At 47.5% G+C, this 18,433-nt stretch overlaps 1 protein-coding gene across 1 annotated transcript; it reads left to right on the top strand.

Moving 5' to 3' along the window:
* Positions 1 to 2,239: 2,239 nt before the first annotated feature.
* On the top strand, positions 2,240 to 7,398 carry F5B22DRAFT_3774 (uncharacterized protein). The gene is made up of 6 exons (XM_047971231.1): positions 2,240 to 2,789; positions 2,838 to 3,503; positions 3,558 to 5,208; positions 5,263 to 5,611; positions 5,698 to 6,448; positions 6,498 to 7,398. Exons 1-6 carry the CDS (start codon positions 2,504 to 2,506, stop codon positions 7,280 to 7,282), a joined length of 4,488 nt encoding a protein of 1,495 aa, XP_047836170.1. The 5' UTR covers positions 2,240 to 2,503; the 3' UTR covers positions 7,283 to 7,398.
* Positions 7,399 to 18,433: the final 11,035 nt, after the last annotated feature.

Raw genomic sequence — 18,433 nt, forward strand, 5'->3', positions numbered from 1 at the left:
GCAATCCAAAAAAATCCATAATTTACTAAAACAAACCTTTATTCGTGTTGTTTTGGGCGTTATGGGGGTGGAATTTTTGTTTTTTTATGGGGAAAAACCCCCCCCCCCCCCCCCCCCCAAAAAAAAAAACCTAAATTTGGAGACATGCAGATGTATGGAAGATTGGAGGTGTCTGGTTACAATCCAACGTGTCGCGTATGACTCTTCTATAATAGAAACAACAGCGGTTAGATTGAACACGCTCACAATATAGATCTCGTCAAATAAATCAAGAAGAGAAACAGTCCCTATTGTCCAGTGCACATATCTCAATGCCCCCATATGGTGTCTTTGCATAAGACAGGAGAAAGCACTACCTCCCACCACATCCACATAGATACTTACATAAGTACAAGAAGAGGCCAAAAATTTGTGACTAGCTAGTTCCATACATGACTTGCTGATGCGAGGTCACTGAATAATAGTACTGTCGGGAGAAAGAATCAGGGCATCGCTTCCGTTGAGGCGAATCCGGGGGCTCATTCACTCACCGCCTTTGCCTCTGCGCCGCATTTACTACTAGGGTAACTCATCGTGGCAGCAAGTTCCCTGGTAATAGGTAGCCATGGGTTATCATTGTGCATGTCTGCTGTCCTTGTTCGCTGCAAGTCAAAAATGCACTATAATCAATTAAACTGCGTCACGTCACCAAATGCAGGTCTAAATCTGGATATGAGATTCACGAGCCGGGACACAGAATTGACGAGAAAGAGGGATAAGGGAGAAGGAGAAGAGTAGAAAAGGGCGGATTCAATCATTGTCGCAAACGTGTTACCAGAATGATTACCCCGCCACAGTCACACTGACATTTAAATGAATGATGTGAACCGAGGGGAGGATCTGGATCTGGGAGGAGGAGGAACATTCTGGCGTTGTAGGTATTCCCCGCCATATGCACAGTGCGTATAAACAGTGCGTCCGCTGGTCCACATGGAGGCAGAGTCTGGCAGAGGCAAGATTGTTCCCTTGCCTCTCTTGTGCATACACCCTTCAACCAATGAAATACGTGTATTGCTGTAGCCTGGATCCATTGTAGGGCAATCACAGCAAGTTTATAAAGTGCTTGGACACTGTATAGCACTAGGCACCCACTACAAGGTAGGTAATGTTCCAGTAACTACATATGTACGTAGGTAGGTGGATAATCTAGATACCTACAGATGCCACGTTCTAATTCTAAATCTATTTTCCTTATGGGGATATTGAATTTCGATATCTCTACCTGAGAAGTACCGGGAAATACCCGGTCAGTCATGTCGGTACCTAGAGTTTAGGATGTAGATACCTACTATAAATAAGTACATGGATGTGCGGTGTAATGGAGTGCGTACCTAGTCTCAGCCTCTCAAAGTACATTGTAACCTACGCCAGATAAAATACAGTATATGCCACCCACTGTTACCCACTGTCCCTCCCTACAGTCTGGTGCCTGTAGCCTGCTAAGACGCAGCCGAAACCCTTTAATTAATCCGCCTGCAATTCAACTCAGTCTGTTCTGTAGGTACCTATTTCAGGACCCAAAACAACCTTAGAACCTTGCTTGAACCTGCAGGCCTGCCTACCTACAAAGTAAGTAACCAAGCAGAACCAAGCAACTGCACACATCCAAACCATTACAACATCGATACACCCATCTCCGCCAGCCTACATTTGAAGTCTTTCCGCTCTTTTCTCCCTCATAGCCAGTCAGCCAGCCAGCCAGCCAGCCAGCAGCATATCTCGGCTTTCCTCCTGCCTGCGCTTCAGACACCGCCAGGGCATTGTCTATCCGCTCGTTCACTGGCTCACAGCCTCTATCCCTCGCCAACCCCCCCACCAAAAAAAAAAACCCAATACCTTACCACCACCACCACCACCACCGCCAACCAGCATCCACCGCACCGCACCGACATCCGCTTCACCTATAATATAACCACGCCCATAGCACCACCACATATCACCCACATCGCCGGTTACCACAGCTGTCCTCGCCGCCGAAGCAGCTAGTCACCGTGGCGACCTAGTCTTCTCCTGCCAACCGGAGCTGCCTGGGCAGCTCGCCGTCAAGACGTCTTCCTCAAAGAAAAGGAAGATTACACCCCGGCAGTCTGCTGCAGGAAATGAGGAAATAGATCCCACCAACTCGCCCGATATCCCCGTCCAGTCCTGCGAGCAAGACGCCGATCTCAACTTCTCCTTCACCTCGTCATCCTTTGACGTGCGGCCCGCCTCGCCCGCCTCGCCCGCCTACCTCCGCGCCGACTCACTACCCCCGGCCTCCAGTCTCCCGCCCCGGTTACAGACGAACCATTCCGGCCCTCTCCCCCTCGCCGAAGACGGCTCATCTGTCGCAAGTTCACCTTCAGGCGCCTACGCCGACCTGACCATCAACAGCGACCGTGGCGCCGATACTCCAGCACCCGATTTTCCCAACTATCCCAGGGCTTCTTCGCCCCTAACCAAGACTACCCATCATCGTGCTCTCATGGGTGGTGCCGCCGAATTTCCAGAGCGTGCATCTTCACCGCTCAAACGAAGTGCCTCCAGCATGGATCCAGAAGGGGTGACGCAGAGCGTCGATGAGGACGTGGATATGGTCACTGTACCCCCTGATGCAACTGCCATAGATACACCTTCTTCGTCACATCAAAATGCGTCAAACACGGCCGATGCTTCAGAGTCTACAGCCAGTTTGCAGCAGGGTATGCAGCCTACCGTAGAAGGAGATGCCTCGACCACCATGAACAATACAAGTTCGTGCACTTCCACAAGTTAATTCCCTTTTTTCTCTTCGAGCTCAGCCTACTGACTTCCCCTAGTATTACAACCTCCGGCATCCATCGGGGCCCATATAAACGAGATTCGCGCACTGGTAGAGGAGTTCAACCGAACACCTTGTATGGATGGGCAAGAATGTTATATTGTATCAAGACAGTGGCTCACATATGTGCCCCTTGATTCGACGAAAAAGCAAGCAGGGGGCGACTTGTCCGCCATCCCTCCGGTTGACAACTCGGACATAATAGAGGAGATCATCGACGATCCTTGTGTTGGCACAGGTATCACGGATGTTATGAAGAGAAAGTTTGTTCGATTGAAGGAAGGCTATGGGGAAGAGCACTTTGTTCCATTTCCTCCTAGGGCTTGGGAACTTCTGATGCAATGGCCTGGACTAAACGAAGGACAAATTCCTATCCGACGTACCGCCACTGATAACAGTACCAGCCGGGATGGAACAAACGTTCAAATTGAATACCACCCACTTGTGCTCAGTGTACATCGTCTCTGGTCCGCAATGAGTCAGGTTCCCGTTGATGCATCTTTAAAATCCATCAACCCACCTCCTCCCAGGCTCGCTCGTAGCAGCAATACGAAGTTCCAAACTTTTCTGAAACAAGCGAAAGCCATGGTTAAAATAGATTTGACACAAAGAGTTCGAGGATGGCAGATTCCAAATGCTGTAGACCCTCGTCGCTCGGGCGCAGGTGTGCCAACTCCACCTACCCCTCCAGCCCAGTCCGACTCTGACATGAATTCAGAAAGCGTATGGGATCGTCTGCTTGTGGATGTTGAGTCTTTCAATGCATTGGAAAGAGGTGGAGAAAGACTATTGATTGAATTTGGAGATTTGACGAATGGGGGTAAAAAACAGGAATCCAACCACACCCTCCGTTCACTCGGTATTGCCAAAGATCAGTCTATTGTTCTTGATCCTCATGAAGAGGGTACTCAGTGGACTTCAAATTACCGACCATCAGAGACATCCATGCTCCCTTCACAGACCGGCTCTACGGCCTTGACGGTTCAAAACCACGTATCCCGGGGTGGACGGTTAAGTCCAGCCCCTAGTGGTCCCGTCACTCGTGGTAGAGCGACAAAGTCTGGGAAAACGCTAGGATGCGTCGGTCTCACGAATCTAGGGAATACTTGTTACATGAATGCTGCCCTTCAGTGTTTAAGAAGCGTCGAGGAGTTGACCAAATACTTCTTAGTTGGTGAATGGGAAAAGGAATTAAATAAAGCCAACGTCCTTGCCCACAACGGCGATGTTGCTGCTGCGTATGCTCATCTACTCAAGGAAGTGTTCAAAGACCCGCCTCCAGGTGCTGTTGCGCCACGGCAGTTCAAGAACGTTATCGGTCGTCATGCATCTCAGTTCTCAGGTTATGGTCAGCAGGATTCCCAGGAATTCCTCGGCTTCCTGCTTGATGGCTTGCAAGAAGATCTCAGCCGTGTCAAGAATAAGCCTTATATCGAGAAGCCAGATTCCACAGATGAAATGATTGGTGATCCCGACGCTATTCGAAAGATGGCTGACAAGGTCTGGGATATTACGAGAAAGCGTGATGACTCGATAATTGCGGACCTCTTCACAGGCCTTTACAAGTCGACCTTAGTTTGCCCTGTGTGCGACAAGGTCAGCATTACCTTTGACCCTTTCAACAATCTGACCTTGCAGTTGCCAATTGCAAATAAATGGAGTCATACTGTTAAATTTTTCCCGCTCAACGATAAGCCCATTGACATCAAGGTTGAGCTGGACAAACATGACAATATTAAAGCTTTGAAGCAATTTATTTCAGTGCGAACAGGTGTTCCCGTTGAACGACTTCATGGGTGTGAGGAATGGACCAAGAAAATCTACAAGCATTATGAGGATACAATGACTGCTAGCGAAGAGATTTCTCAACGCGACAATGCATGGATATACGAACTGGAAGCTAAGCCCACGAACTACCCTGGGACGGCACACAAGCCGCAGAAGTACCGTTCTCTACTCGATGACACTCCACCTGTTCCATCAGATGACGATGACACAGCAGCAGCACATCTCCTTGTTCCAGTCCTGCATCGTAAACCAGGTACCGCAAGGGGCTACCAATCACGCAAGTGGGAAGGCGCCTGTTTACCTCACTTTATCATGGTCACACCGCAAGAGGCAAGAAGCGAAGATATCATTCGACGCAAAATCTTGGAGAAAGTGGCAACATTTACGAAGCACTCTTTCTTCGCTCGTCAAGACGAGTCTGATGGCTCCGAGACCACTGAACCTGAAGTGATTGGGCCCAATGGCTCTGATACAGCATCTTCTGTTGGCGGGAAAGTTGCTGCTCAATCTGTTGGGAGCGAAGATGACATTGTCGACGTTCAAATGAAAGAAACGTCAGATAAGAACATCAATGCTGAAAGGTATGTATGAACAACACGAACCCCTTTTGAAAAGATGTTAACCCCACTTCATAGTCATTCATCACCTACGCAGATCAAGAATGGAAGACCAGCCTGGGTAAATCCTAAAAGCTTTCTCCCACCTCAGTTTCAGAATCTCTTCGAGATAGGAATCTTCGCAGAAATGTCGAGTGTCATTCCTACGGGCAATAACAGCGTCGGGGAAGATAGAGAATTTCCGCGGCTCTCATCTCGGATTCCTCCAGAATCCCCCTCTTCAGATGATCAATTAGACGATGCAACGAACGGCTCCGCTTCGAATGACGACAGTAGTTCTGATGAAGCGCCTCGAAATAGTATTGACCATTCTATAACACGCATGAATGAAGAGAGTGAAGACGAGGATAATGGTCCTCCAGTGAAGGTATGTACACCTAAGATACCTCAGCTTTCGCAGACAGAAGAACCGTCTTGATGATTTTTGGCGGACATCTACTAACAGATCATAAGTCATTTGCTCATCGGCCCAAAAATAATCGCCCCACAAAGGGCAACACCAAGCCTCCCAATGGCCGCAAGAATTCGAAACCGGGGCGACAATATGGTAGCAAAGGCGCCAAAAGGCGTTTACGTCAACAGCAGCGTCAGCAGCAAGACAAACAGACTGCTATTCAATACCAGGATGCTGGTGAGATGAGCGATCCCGTCCCCGACGGTGGCCCTCTCATCAGACTAAGAGAAGGTCTCGTTGTTGATTGGTCGGAAACTGCCTATGAAGAAATCTTCGGTAGTGACAGCTCATTGGAAACATGGGAGGCTTGCGACATCTTGTCCGACCCGGAGCTCGAGAAAATGCAAGAGGCACGTGCCAAGCGTCGGAAGCATGGTCTTACGCTCGATGAATGTCTAGATGAGTTTGAGCGAGATGAAATCCTTTCCGAACAGGATATGTGGTATTGCCCTCGCTGCAAGGAGCATCGCCGCGCTAGTAAAAAACTTGATCTTTGGAAGACTCCAGATATCCTCATCATTCATCTGAAACGTTTCAGCTCTAGCGGGTTCCGAAGAGACAAATTAGAAACCCTGGTCGATTTCCCCACAGAGAACTTAGATATTACATCACGTGTACTACAAACAGAAGAGGGAAAGCAGGAAAATTACGATCTGATTGGAGTCGACTGCCATTATGGTGGATTGGGCGGCGGGCACTATACGGCTTATGCTAAAAGCTTCGTGGATGGACAATGGTATTCTTATAACGGTGAGCTGCTTCGTCAACAGTCCTGATATCTTGCGCTAACATTTCTTAGATTCATCAGTTTCCAAGACCTCGACTGACCGCATTGTCGACTCCTCGGCGTATATGCTCTTTTACCGCCGACGATCTGATGTTCCTTTGGGGGGATCTCGGTTGCATGCAATCTTGGAGCGTTTCACTGAGGAAGATGATGATGAGATGTCAGGGTTGGGGGAAGGTCGGCGTCTCGGCGAAGGCTTCTCCCAGAATGGGTCGTCGAGCGCGTTACAAGGAGCAGGAGTTTCTCACCCGCCCGGAAATCATGGTGGTAACTCTAACCTGAGCTCACGTTCGATCATGTCTTCATACGCAGAAGATGACAAGGGTGATGATGACATGCCACTCCTTGCCAGTTCACGTTTCCAGTCTGGACATGACATTGCTGAAGACGAAGGAATTGAGTTGGAAGACTCCGATCAAAGGACACAACCATTTAGTGTAAACACTTGGAGTTTCAAGAATCTTCCAGACATGGCTGATGACAGTCCATTTGGGTCAGGCGCTGCTTCCGACGAAGCCCAACACGACTCCTCTGGCGATGAGCGAGCATTGAGTCCTCAGGATGACATTGATTCCACCTTTCCAGGGATGTCGGAGTACAAACTATCACAGCCTGGGGACGATTCGGAGTACGTAAGTCATTCGACACCTAATTATGTGGGCCAGACTTCCATCGGTGTCAAGGACCGGATTACACACGAAGTCCATGAGGTCATGCCAAACAGTGAACAAGAGCTACAATCAGATGAAGCAACTGAGATACACTTGGACGACGATGATAAGATCAAGGTCCCTTAGGTGGATGTGGTCTACATGTCAGAGATGCGCGGCCGAGCCGTGCAATGCCCTCGCCATGGCATAAACTTGCTTATTTGATGCCCTTTGAAAAGAATCGGGGAACGATAAACAGCGAGATGTTTGGGCTTTTGAATGGGGAAGATAACCCTTTTGCTCTTTTACAGCGTAGTCTACTAAGAGCAGGCATTGATGCCACCTTACCTCCTACATACATTACACATAGATTTTCCCCATGTGGCGGCACCGCATGAACAGCCTACAACTGCACATATTTGAGGCAAAATATATTCATATACATAGAAGGCGCAGAAAGAAAGAAGAAAACGAGATGATGATGACTACTGGGTTTCATCTGGTGATTCGTCAAGATTGGGTTTGGGATGGCTTGGCTTGGGTTCAATTGGGTTGTCTGTCTGTCATGTACGCTGATAGATGGGGCAGACAGATGAGACGAGACGAGACAGACGACAGCATAAAAACTTTGATGATATTACATATGTATCTGGCTTGGTTTGGTTTGGTTTGGTGCATTTGCATACATTCCCAGTTCTAGGTCACAAAAATGGATTTTGTTTTGTGGCTGGGGTCTTTGGTGTACATATTACGAATTTGAGTTGGCTTGAGTTTGTGCGTGTTTGTTTGTGGAGTTATTTATTTATTGGTTTGTTTGTTATGCATGATAGAAGGGGAGAGAGAGGGAATAAATGAAGCGAGGAAGGAAGGAAAGAATGAAAGAAAGAAAGATATACATTGTTGGTGAAGGCGTGGTATGAACACAAACATGAACATATGATTACGAGGCGAGATGGGCTTTTATGACTGAGTTGTGGCTTACGTTTTGATTTTAGGGGATTGAGGGTCGTGTGAGGGGATACATGTGAGAAGATGAAATGAAATGTATGAAATATGAGACGACAGAAATGAAAATAAAATGAAATGAAATGAAATATGAGATGTGGTGAGATGAAATGAGACCAAGTTTGCTGTTATATAATTGTGAGACATATCTTTTATACCTGCTTATTGAACAGAGCTCGTGTTACACGTGTAACCTCTGTACTAAGCTGAATATGCAGTTCGCCTTGCGCTTCGGCCGTACGAAGGACCTTTGCAGTCTATTCGTAATCATTCAAGACATGCAGGCAATATTGGGCAATATTGGAAAGCGAGGTTATACAGACTTCGCTTCTTGAAACAGACCCCAGAGACCTGGGCTGGCAGACCAGTTGTATATAGAGTCAAGTCAAGCCACCAATAGCCAAGTAGGAGTTGGTTGGTCAAGGACTTATGCAGCCCTAGTTGATCATTGTAATCTGAATTCTCAGTTCCAAGCCCAGTATCTACTACCCTTGTTATAGCACTGTTATTTTAAATTGTTAAGGGTTTAATGAATAGAGAAAAAGGTCCGATTGTGAGGACTTCAACCATGGGGTAATTATTTTATGTTTATTACCTTTTCCGTTTCAAGTTTTTACATTTATAATGAGTTATAAGCGATGGCCTAATATTTAAGAACAGTTTTAATAATATTTAAATATAATAAGATCACTTTAATTATAGAAGATAATTATTTAAACTTAGGGAAAGGCTTATGTATTTATTTTGAATGAAAGCTGGTAAAGAATTATAAAGGAAGCTGTAGCTTAGTGTAACTAGCGCGTAATACAGGTTGTCAGGACCGAGTATGCTCTAGCTAATGACTTATATTATTGCGCAAGGGTCCCTTCAATATTCTTGCAGACAAAGCTGGAGCTATATGCAGAAAGGGTTTCTTTATTGCCTTACAGCCTTGTAGATGCCTTATAGCCCTGTGACACAAGTTTATATTGATCTTCGAGAGGTATGCAGTCAGTATAGAAAGTAAAGTTATATAGACTTCGCTTCATGGAACAGATCAGCAAGACCTACGCGATCCGGACTGGCAGTCCAGTTGTATATGGAGTCTAAGCCAGCCGTCAATGCTAAGAAGGAGTTGGGTGGCCAAGGACTTTTGCAGCCCTAGTTGCTCATTGTAATCTGAATAGCATCAAGTTCCAAGCCCAGTTATCTGCCCTTGGTATAGTAGCAATGCACCATAGACTAGGAGTCCGGAAGAGTATGAGCGATTGCGAAGATCATGTATTGATAGAAGATTTCCAAGGCCAGGCTTACAGATTGTAACTTAGACTTTAAGTCTATTTAATATACCCAACCAATCGTACCTAATGAAGCTACTAGTTTACCTCATACAACTTCACGCCTCTATGAGATATGGTCTCAACTTTTATATAATCTCAATATATAGAATATTTCAGCTCGTCCTTACGAGAAACTGAGGACGACAAGTGGTAGTGAGGATATATAGTCCGCTTGATTGATCTCATGATCCGCAGGAAGCCAAATAGCCTAGATCGTGTGATTTCTATTCATTCTTGTCAAGTTATAGTTGAACCTCTTTGTTAACAAGTAAGGACTTAATGAATTATTTAATATATGACAGAGGTACTGGTAGGTTTAAGTTTCCACGCTACAATATCGAGCATTTGGAATATATATTAGTTTAGGGTATATAGTTATTCAAAGGTAGGCAGAACCACAAAGCTCACATGTTTGCTATGGCCTAGTTTCACAAAGCACTAGATGATTTAGGTACAGCTGGTATGTTTTATATCATGATAAGCTTGTTCACATCAGATGCCAATATATATACGCAGATATGCGCAATCAAACCTACCCCAGTTCAGTATTCTTTGCAAGATAGCCTTAGCCACAGGGAAGATCTCGCTTTACTGTAGTAAGTTACTTGCCCTGAAAAGCTTCCATAGCGAGGCCTCTGAAGCCTTGCCTATTATCGTGTGTACTTGGGAGTAAAGGGTGGGCCGGAGGGGAGCTCTGTAAATATGTGTTTCTATTCGAAATTGGAGAGGAAGAAGAGGGGGATAAGTACATACCAGTATGAGACTTCATTCAACACCTTCGCTCTAATATTCTAAACAGTCTACACTGGCAACCTAAGACATACAGCACGATAAACGCACAAAGACAACCCAGGTAGTCTTGAGAGAGCATTCTAGTGGCCTCCTCGCCACCGGACAGGCGAAATATACAGATAAGTATATGCAAGTATACACTGCGTTTCTTTCTTTCCATACCACTCACACTCAGCATGAATGCTACTTATGCATTTCGTATAGCCGCGCCAACCAGATACACAGCCATGCTAGTGCGCATGGTTTCAAGATCCAGTTTAAGGCATGGTATACCACGCTACGGCACGCCAGTAGGATCCAAAGTGCTTATCTACGACGATCTGGGCCCGGGGAAACGGGAACATACCTATCCCATCCCATCCCGTTCCCTTTTTTTCCCTCAAAGAGCGGAACGAAGTCCGATGAGTAGTGTACGGTATCTGAACATACATACGCCTATCTACGTGTTTCAACTCTAGACCAGGTCCAACCCGGGGAAATGTTTGTCTTGTCTTAGTGTAGTAGTATTATACTTCTTCCCGCGCGCGGTACGATGATGAATCACTATCTCACTATCGTTACTAACACGACCCGGCCGGTTGATATCTCCTTTGCTGGGGTTTCCATACCACGGGCGCGCCGTGCTAGTGTGATAATGTGATAGCGTTGTGATAGCGTGATGGAGACATAGCGTATACCTACCAGCCTTTTCATGCATGATGGACCCGAACGGCTGGATATATATATATGTGTGTATGTGTGTAGTACGTATGAATGTGATAAGACGGGGATTTGCTTACGAGTGCTTTACCTAGCTGTTAGTCAGATCTGGGGATGATGGCTGGGAGAGGTGGGGGAGGTTCACCTAACCTACGCACGCATAGAGTACATGTATATGCTACGTGTAAGAGTCTATTATCTCTAGTGTGAAGTCGCGATGGTTTCATACTAGTTCTAGACCTTGAAAGGACATGGAACGTTTGGTCATTTGTAGTACAGACATCACGGACTAGATCTTCTTGAGTGACCAGGTTACCGGGAGATAGCTAGCTGGTGTACCGGTAGGGTGTCTGTCTGTCCATCGGAAGAAGCTAGAGGGTAGGTAACTCGAGAACAAGAGTTCCATATATAGTAGGGTATCGGCCGCGGCGGTCCGGAGAAGTCAGTCGTCCGAGGATGAGTACTTAGAAAAGAAATCTTGCTAGTAGGGTCAACCAACATCTACATACATTATACAAATATGTAAGTATGTGATAATTGGTCGACAACCAACAACTTTAGTCGCGTGACCATGTGTTGTGTTGTTCTGTGGCTTTGCCGTGTGTCTCTCCAATGGCATGGCTGCCGCTAGAATGGTTCTAGAAGCATTGTGCCAAGGAAGATATAGACGAACTTTTTTCTTACTTACATATACATGCACATGGCTAGCTATGCATAGACTATAGTAAGAACTAAGAGCGCAGCTGTGTATGGTATTGCATGAGCCATGATTCAAGCGCAAAGGCTAGAAACGCGGTCTGCTTCCTGGCGTAGAAAGCTTCGTCGTCGTTAGCTGGCGGCGTAGCCTGCTTAGCCTTGTGACCGATGCTAGGTACTGTACAGTATGCCATGTGTTTCGCGATGGACGAGGCACATCTTGGCCGATGGCTGTTGTGGCGTTTCGGTGAGGCTGCACGTAGCTGCTTGCGCCAGCTACTATAGGTAGGTATGTCATGTATGTGAGCCAGCTTTGGCCGATCTTTACTGAAAGTGCTTGGTATGTCCGTCATCTTGCTTATCGACGAGGGCGACCGGTGTCCTGGGTGGGATTTTCCTTTGAGCGGAAAATGAGGTTTATCTCTGACTTATGACTTGCACTTGCAGTCACTAAAGATACATGAGGATCGTGACTACATAGGTAGCCAACCGAATTCGCATACGTAAGTACTTATACGTTAGTAGTCTACTCGGTCTACTTAAGTGAGATACAGACTTGGGAATCTTGCCCCATTTGCAGATAAAGAACCACTTACGGGAACATGAAACTCTAGCTTCTGCCCTAGCATATCATATTAGCTTCTCTGGGACATGTAATCCGATAGCGCACATATATATGTACTGTATGTAGGAATATCACTAGCCAAGCTTCGAAGCGGAGGGAGGACCCGCAGATGATATCGCGCAAACGAAAGCTCATCGGCTCGCATTACTGTACACCCAAGGAGACAAGTTCATGGGGTAACAACGATAGTGACACAGACGGTGACAGTGACATGGTCTCAACTAACGGGCGGGACGTGCCGCGTGAGTTCTAATCCGATGAAGAGAACAACCTGTCGGGACCAACGGGCAAGGCTTACGACGCCCGTCATGGCCATGATATATTCATATATACTCCGTACCTTGTTCTAACAATCTGTGAAGGCAGGCGAGGGGTCCTTTGAAACAATCGACCAGAGATAAAGTAATCCACCTACGCTGGAGGATTCAACCCCGAATGACAAAGCCGTGTCGTTGGGCTGCCTTATTCGGGAAAAAACCGGTGAACAGACATGGGCCAATTGGGGGCACACAGTCAGGCTAACTTACTTATGGTCATCATTCGAGGTGAAGTGGTATTATTTACAGGCGCATAGACTACTGTAGAGTAGATCTAGGCTCTCGAAACAAGACCCCATCCCATCCCATCCCATACCTACCATGTTCGGTAAACATTTGTCTACGATAGACGATGACACGCTAGAGAGTCTGCGGTGTAGTGTAATCTATATGTAGGTAGTAGGCCGGAACTTTGGTTCGGTTCAGTAGCCCACTTTGCTCTTAGTTCAGAATTTCACAAATAGAACCCTTTCCCGAGTCCTCGGGTCATAAAGACGGGCTGGGAGCCAATGTAAAGCTTCATTACTAAGAAATAACTCTTTCATTTTCTTCATGTAGTTGATTGCCACTTGACAAAACCAATGGCCGCCGACACACGCACCCTAGATGTTCCTTCTGAGATGAATCTCAAGCCAGCCCCGGCTTTGCACCGCATGGTTTTGGGATAACCGATGAACGGTATCCTTCCCTTCGACGTCAATGTGGCGCAGGCCATGTGCAAGTACATAGTAAAGCCCAGTACTTACCTAGATGAACTTATCTATGTGTGACACCATTGCGTGAGCTGTTCGCATATTGCATAATAGGCGCATGGGAGTTTCAGCTGTCGTCTACTCAGCTCTCCGCAATACGAGTCCAGCAGGTTCGCCAAGGGTAACCCCGTTGGAGCAGCCTTGTGAGGACCTTGATGAGAACACTACCTACCTAGTCTTCTACCAGACACTCTCACGGTTGTGCTCCAATTCTTAGTAGTTGTTGCTATAAGCACACTAGGTAGATGACTGTGCGTGTAGCCCGCACACTAGTTAGAACCTCCCGTGAGTGATCTTGATTAGGAAAGTCTATGCGGACGATACGTCCGAGTAGCAGTCATGAACAGAGATGCAGAGGCTTGGACTTTGTGATCAGGCCATGCCCTTGGTCTACGGTGTCTGTGGCATCGGGGGCCGTGGGATAAAGTATCCTTCCCATGTCCTGATAGTGCCGGGTCCACGTGCCGTGCAGGCTTCGGTACAGATGAAACCGACAGAATTGCGCCTTGCAGCCGGATATTCTTCCTATTTATCGCAACCGCGGCGCTGGAATTAACTAAGAGTGGGGATCCAGTTCGCCGGTGGAGAGTTTTATCTTTGCCCTGGTCTCCGCGAATCTTGCATCATCGGGCGATGAAGCTGCTCTTTAGGCTCGGAGGCATGAATGTGACTTACCCGTCGCATGCTCCTGACCGGTACCACATAGAACCGAGAGCGCCACTGCTTAGTGAGTTGTATCTGGCGATGAGTTGGGTAGTAAGCGATACTGATGCCAGCCCAGAAATGGTTGGGAATGTCGCAGCAATCCTTGCCATGCAGCTGTGGGCTCCGCAAGCGAAAAATCTGGTTTCAATCCGGGGACAGGATATCAAAACGGTTGTGGGTTTCTCCGCGTCCGTACCCCCGTTGTTTTCCCACGGTAGTTGCTTTGACTATTTATCTGGGTCGTTGGCACGAGTAACTGGGAACGATCCTCATGGACAAGTATGCAGTAAGGTAGGATTGCGTTTTGTCGTACGAGTTTTGCGTCTGCTAGGTAACTAGGTTCATACACAATAGGAAGAGCAGAAGGCCAATTCAAAAGATTACCTAGAGTTGAGCTTTATACCGTTACTAGCAGCACGGCTAGTGGCCTTGCACTTGAGTTCCCAGGCCGTGTATAAAATGATAGAAAGGATGCGGTCCAAATATAGCATTGTACAATTCAGGTGGCAAATAAGCAGAATGTATCAACAGCGGCAGTGGAGATGCCTCTTGAAAGTAATCGCCACATAGCTGTCCACGGAAGCGCAGACCAAGTCGTCATCAGCCGTATCAATAACTGGTCGTGATGATAAAAGGCCAAACATCTCGCGAGCCGCCAAAGAGAGGGTCAGAGTATAAGTAGGCGGCCATATAGGTAGGACAACCAGGTTCGAGGAGCCGCGAGTGATGCAGCCAAGATACTCCCCAAAGCCTGGGCGTGATCTGATATGCCAAACAAGGCGATGTTACTAGAGCGGTACTGATTGTCGATGCACATCACATTGATACGGGGGATAATAAGGAAACGCGAGCAGAACGAGAATCGACATGAAAAGGGCAGAGTAAAGTAGACAAGGGCACAAATACATAGTCTGAACGCGGATCAAGAGCTGCGTCTAGGTAGTATTCCGCCAACCCGCCCGTAGCACTCGTCTGGATCGAGAAGGTGGCAGAGATGCGCTATGCTGGGCGCTGCAGAAACCCATCAAATCGAACGACGACCATGTGGGCTCCGTACGAGCGCAAATAGCTCGTTGAGCTGAGTTGAGTCCAAAGAAGTGTGGGATAAGCCTTTGCATATTGTATCTTCGAGAGATAGGCTGTGGAATGACAGACATAACTCTACCATTCCGCAGGGTAGCGAGGATACAGTGTTTGCTGGATGACTAATCGACTGGACAAAGAGAACCAACATGCTAGATCAGGAAGGTCACACAACGAGAACACTATCATGGCCATGTTGGCAGTCATCAGGAAAGGGTACGTTACTTACTTACAGTTCCGAGAGTCTGTGACAACACTGTATGATCATCATCCAAATCTATTTTCCGACAATCTCTATCATGGGCCAAGCGTGATAGTGGTAGATCTGTAACAAAGATCTTATTTGCCGCTCGAACTTTGCCACGAGATTGTTGGCTGACTACACATACATAGATGTCAGTATTTCCGGAGTTAACTTTCTTGATGCCTACCTATACGTTTTCCGTAAGCCAGCGCCGGATTTTTGCTCCTGGTATCCGGCTACTCATGATTACATCCCATGGTTTCAGTAGCCTTAGAAGCTGAAGTCTCCGAGAGGTAGAGAGCTTGTTTGATTGTACACTAAGTAAAGAAATTGAGACAATAAGCCGAAAAAATTGGTGTCTGAGGATATCGTCATGACGAGAAGTTGACAAGGGCTAATTGACTCTTCACACAATGGATGACAGTACCAAGGAGTTTGTGGAGACCGAGTAATCGGGGTTCCCGTGCCTTACCCTTAGAATTACACACATAACTACCTAATTAGTGCACGTACAAGGCGGCACTGAAGCGACGGCACATTCAACAATGTCGGGTAGGGCCAAGGAAATGAAGTAAAAAATACGAACGACTTACCGTGGATAAATGTTGGTATGCAAACTGTCTCAGCAGTGGAATCTTGATCTGCACGGCGATAGATCGACCGGCAGTACTGGGAATGACAATTTCCGTGTGCTTCTCTGGTGTAGACCATGCTTGGCCACAGCCCATTTGCCAGGCGAAATATGTAGGGTTTTAGAGGGCTGACTTGGCTAGTGAGCTTGTCACCCTAACGCGTGGCATGATGTGGTGAACTGGGCTGCTGGCGGGCTTCGATAGGGCAGAGTCTGGGCAGAGGTAGGTAGGAAATAGTAATATCTCCATGTAAGGGCCGAGATGACGAGGAACAAAGTTGGGGAAAGCCCACTTTTCGAACGCGTGTGTGCTTCGGTCAGACTTCGATGTAGGCTTCGATCGGGCTTCGGTGGGTGTTCTCGAAGCATGCGACAGGCGCCAGAAGTTCTTGTGCCGAGCGCGCGAGTGGGAACAAAGCTGGCAGGGCGGGAGAGCTGCAGGGGGGCGCCCGGCCTGGTGCAGAAGGGACAGGAGCACGCAGCCAGTCATGGCGCTGCGCTGCTCCAAGCTAGCTCGTTCGCCGGGTCTTCTGGAGGTTTTGCTTACGATGCACGCCCATCTCCATGTGGTGTAATCAAAGGGCCACCAAGGGCCTGAGTCGGTGCCGCATGCCTACTGGCTGGAATCCTCCGAAACACCTTATTAGCCCGCACCCAATTCGCTGTCTCCGGCCTGCATATCTGCAGTACATACAGTGAGTGAGTGGGTGTGCACACTAGGTGTTTGGATACTGCTACGGTACCTCCAACGTACAGCAGCTGATGAGGGGAGGGGAGGGGAGGTCAGTAGAAGTCCATGACTGTCTGTGGCCGTCGTCGGTGTCATCGATGTTCTGCAGATTGATGAATCCGTGAATCGTCTATGTGGGCTGGCGTACTGGTAGAACGAGCCTGGAGGAAGCAGGCGAGGGAGGTGTCAGGTGTCAGTTAGGCTGAGGTGTCGGCCATGTCACGCGATAAGGCGGGCTGTTGCACAGTCCCTCCCTCCTGTTGAATTGGGATTCATTTACATGCACCGTACTACATATCAGATACATACCAAGTATGTAGGTTGATGGTGGTGGTGGCGTACTTGATGAGATAATAAAGGATGGCAGGCATGCTGGTTGCTGAAACGGCGCGCAGGATCTGCTGTCAGCCGCAGCCGCAAGGGGCACTTACTTACACCTTACTTACATGGTATCGTATAAGGACACGACGAACATCTCGCACGCCAAAGTAAGCATTCGAGGCTCGTCGGGGCGCGCACTCGGTCGATCTGGGTATTCCAGCTCGCAGTGTCTGCAGCTGTCCTCAAAGTGAGCGAAGGATGGGGGGATGTTGGTGCCGTGCTTCTGAACACCAGGGCACGCTATGACTACTTGGGTAAACTGGATCGATGGCTGCTGTCCCTGTGAGGCGTGGATAGACTACCTAGGTATGTATGTATGTAATGGAAGTCGAAGTATTCGTGGACAATTCAGACGAAATGAAAATTCCAACCGAAAGTCAGCCGAAAGTGCACCAATAGCCACAATGTAGGTGGATGGTCTTCTTATAACCGATGCTGGGTTCCTCCTGGTAGAGGTGTAAAGGTTAATGAAGATTTGTGAGACATTGGTGGAGGCAATATTGGAGGACTGCAAGGGCCACTGCACTTAGCTACATAGGTACATCTACATTACCACAGTGGTCAATCAGTCCCCATGTTAATCAGTCAATCGAGCTGTTAGCGAGGTACATCTCGAGTGCCGGGGACCTGCCCTGCTGGTATCGCCATGGGCTGCGCTAGCGTACCAACATAGCACCTTGTCGATTAAGTACTTACCTAGGTATGTACATAGTAGAGTATTCCACTTACTTAGTGTGGTATGTATTAGCCCAGTAAAGCCCACAAGGCTAAGCCAAAAGTGCCCAGTGTTTTCCAAATGCCAGGTCGACTTGGTTGACTAGCGAGACTAGCTAGGTAACCTTTTCCAATTTCCCTACACATATCTTCATAGGTATACTACTGTATGTATAAGGTAGGTAATGTAAAACTACCTATAATATGTCTATACCTGTGATACCTGTAATGAGCATATAGGTACCTACCTAGGTAATGTGAAGTACTTAAGAGAAAGAGATAGGTATTGTATCTAGCGCAGCAAGTAGTGTCTCGAAGTATCTGTAGTTCAGTGGACCTATCCCACCCGAACCACCCTTTTTTTTTTCTTTCCTTTCTCTCTTGCAACCACACCTCTATCAGTTAGATACACGTAGTATCATACTCTCCATGTAGTGGATGTTTTCTCTGGCGATATCTCTAGGCCAGATATATGTACTGTGTACTTTACTACTACTCGGCATTGCCTAGCCTCGCTCGCCTAGCTTAGGTAGTTGCAAGTTGCAGTACATACCTCTGCTCGGCTCTGCCTCAGGCCGTTGATAGCGCTCACGCTCGCACTGATA

The sequence above is a fragment of the Xylaria bambusicola genome (genome assembly GCF_022495145.1).
Source record: "Xylaria bambusicola strain CBS 139988 unplaced genomic scaffold F5B22scaffold_1, whole genome shotgun sequence".
Lineage (NCBI taxonomy): Eukaryota > Fungi > Ascomycota > Sordariomycetes > Xylariales > Xylariaceae > Xylaria > Xylaria bambusicola.

What these genes read in the sequence shown, in the direction of transcription:
- F5B22DRAFT_3774 (XM_047971231.1), top strand. Translation starts at nt 2,504, where the DNA reads ATGGGTGGTGCCGCCGAATTTCCAGAGCGTGCATCTTCACCGCTCAAA. An exon ending in AAGTTCGTGCACTTCCACAA is followed by an intron (nt 2,790 to 2,837) that starts GTTAATTCCCTT and finishes GACTTCCCCTAG; the next exon opens with TATTACAACCTCCGGCATCC. An exon ending in ACAATGGTATTCTTATAACG is followed by an intron (nt 6,449 to 6,497) that starts GTGAGCTGCTTC and finishes AACATTTCTTAG; the next exon opens with ATTCATCAGTTTCCAAGACC.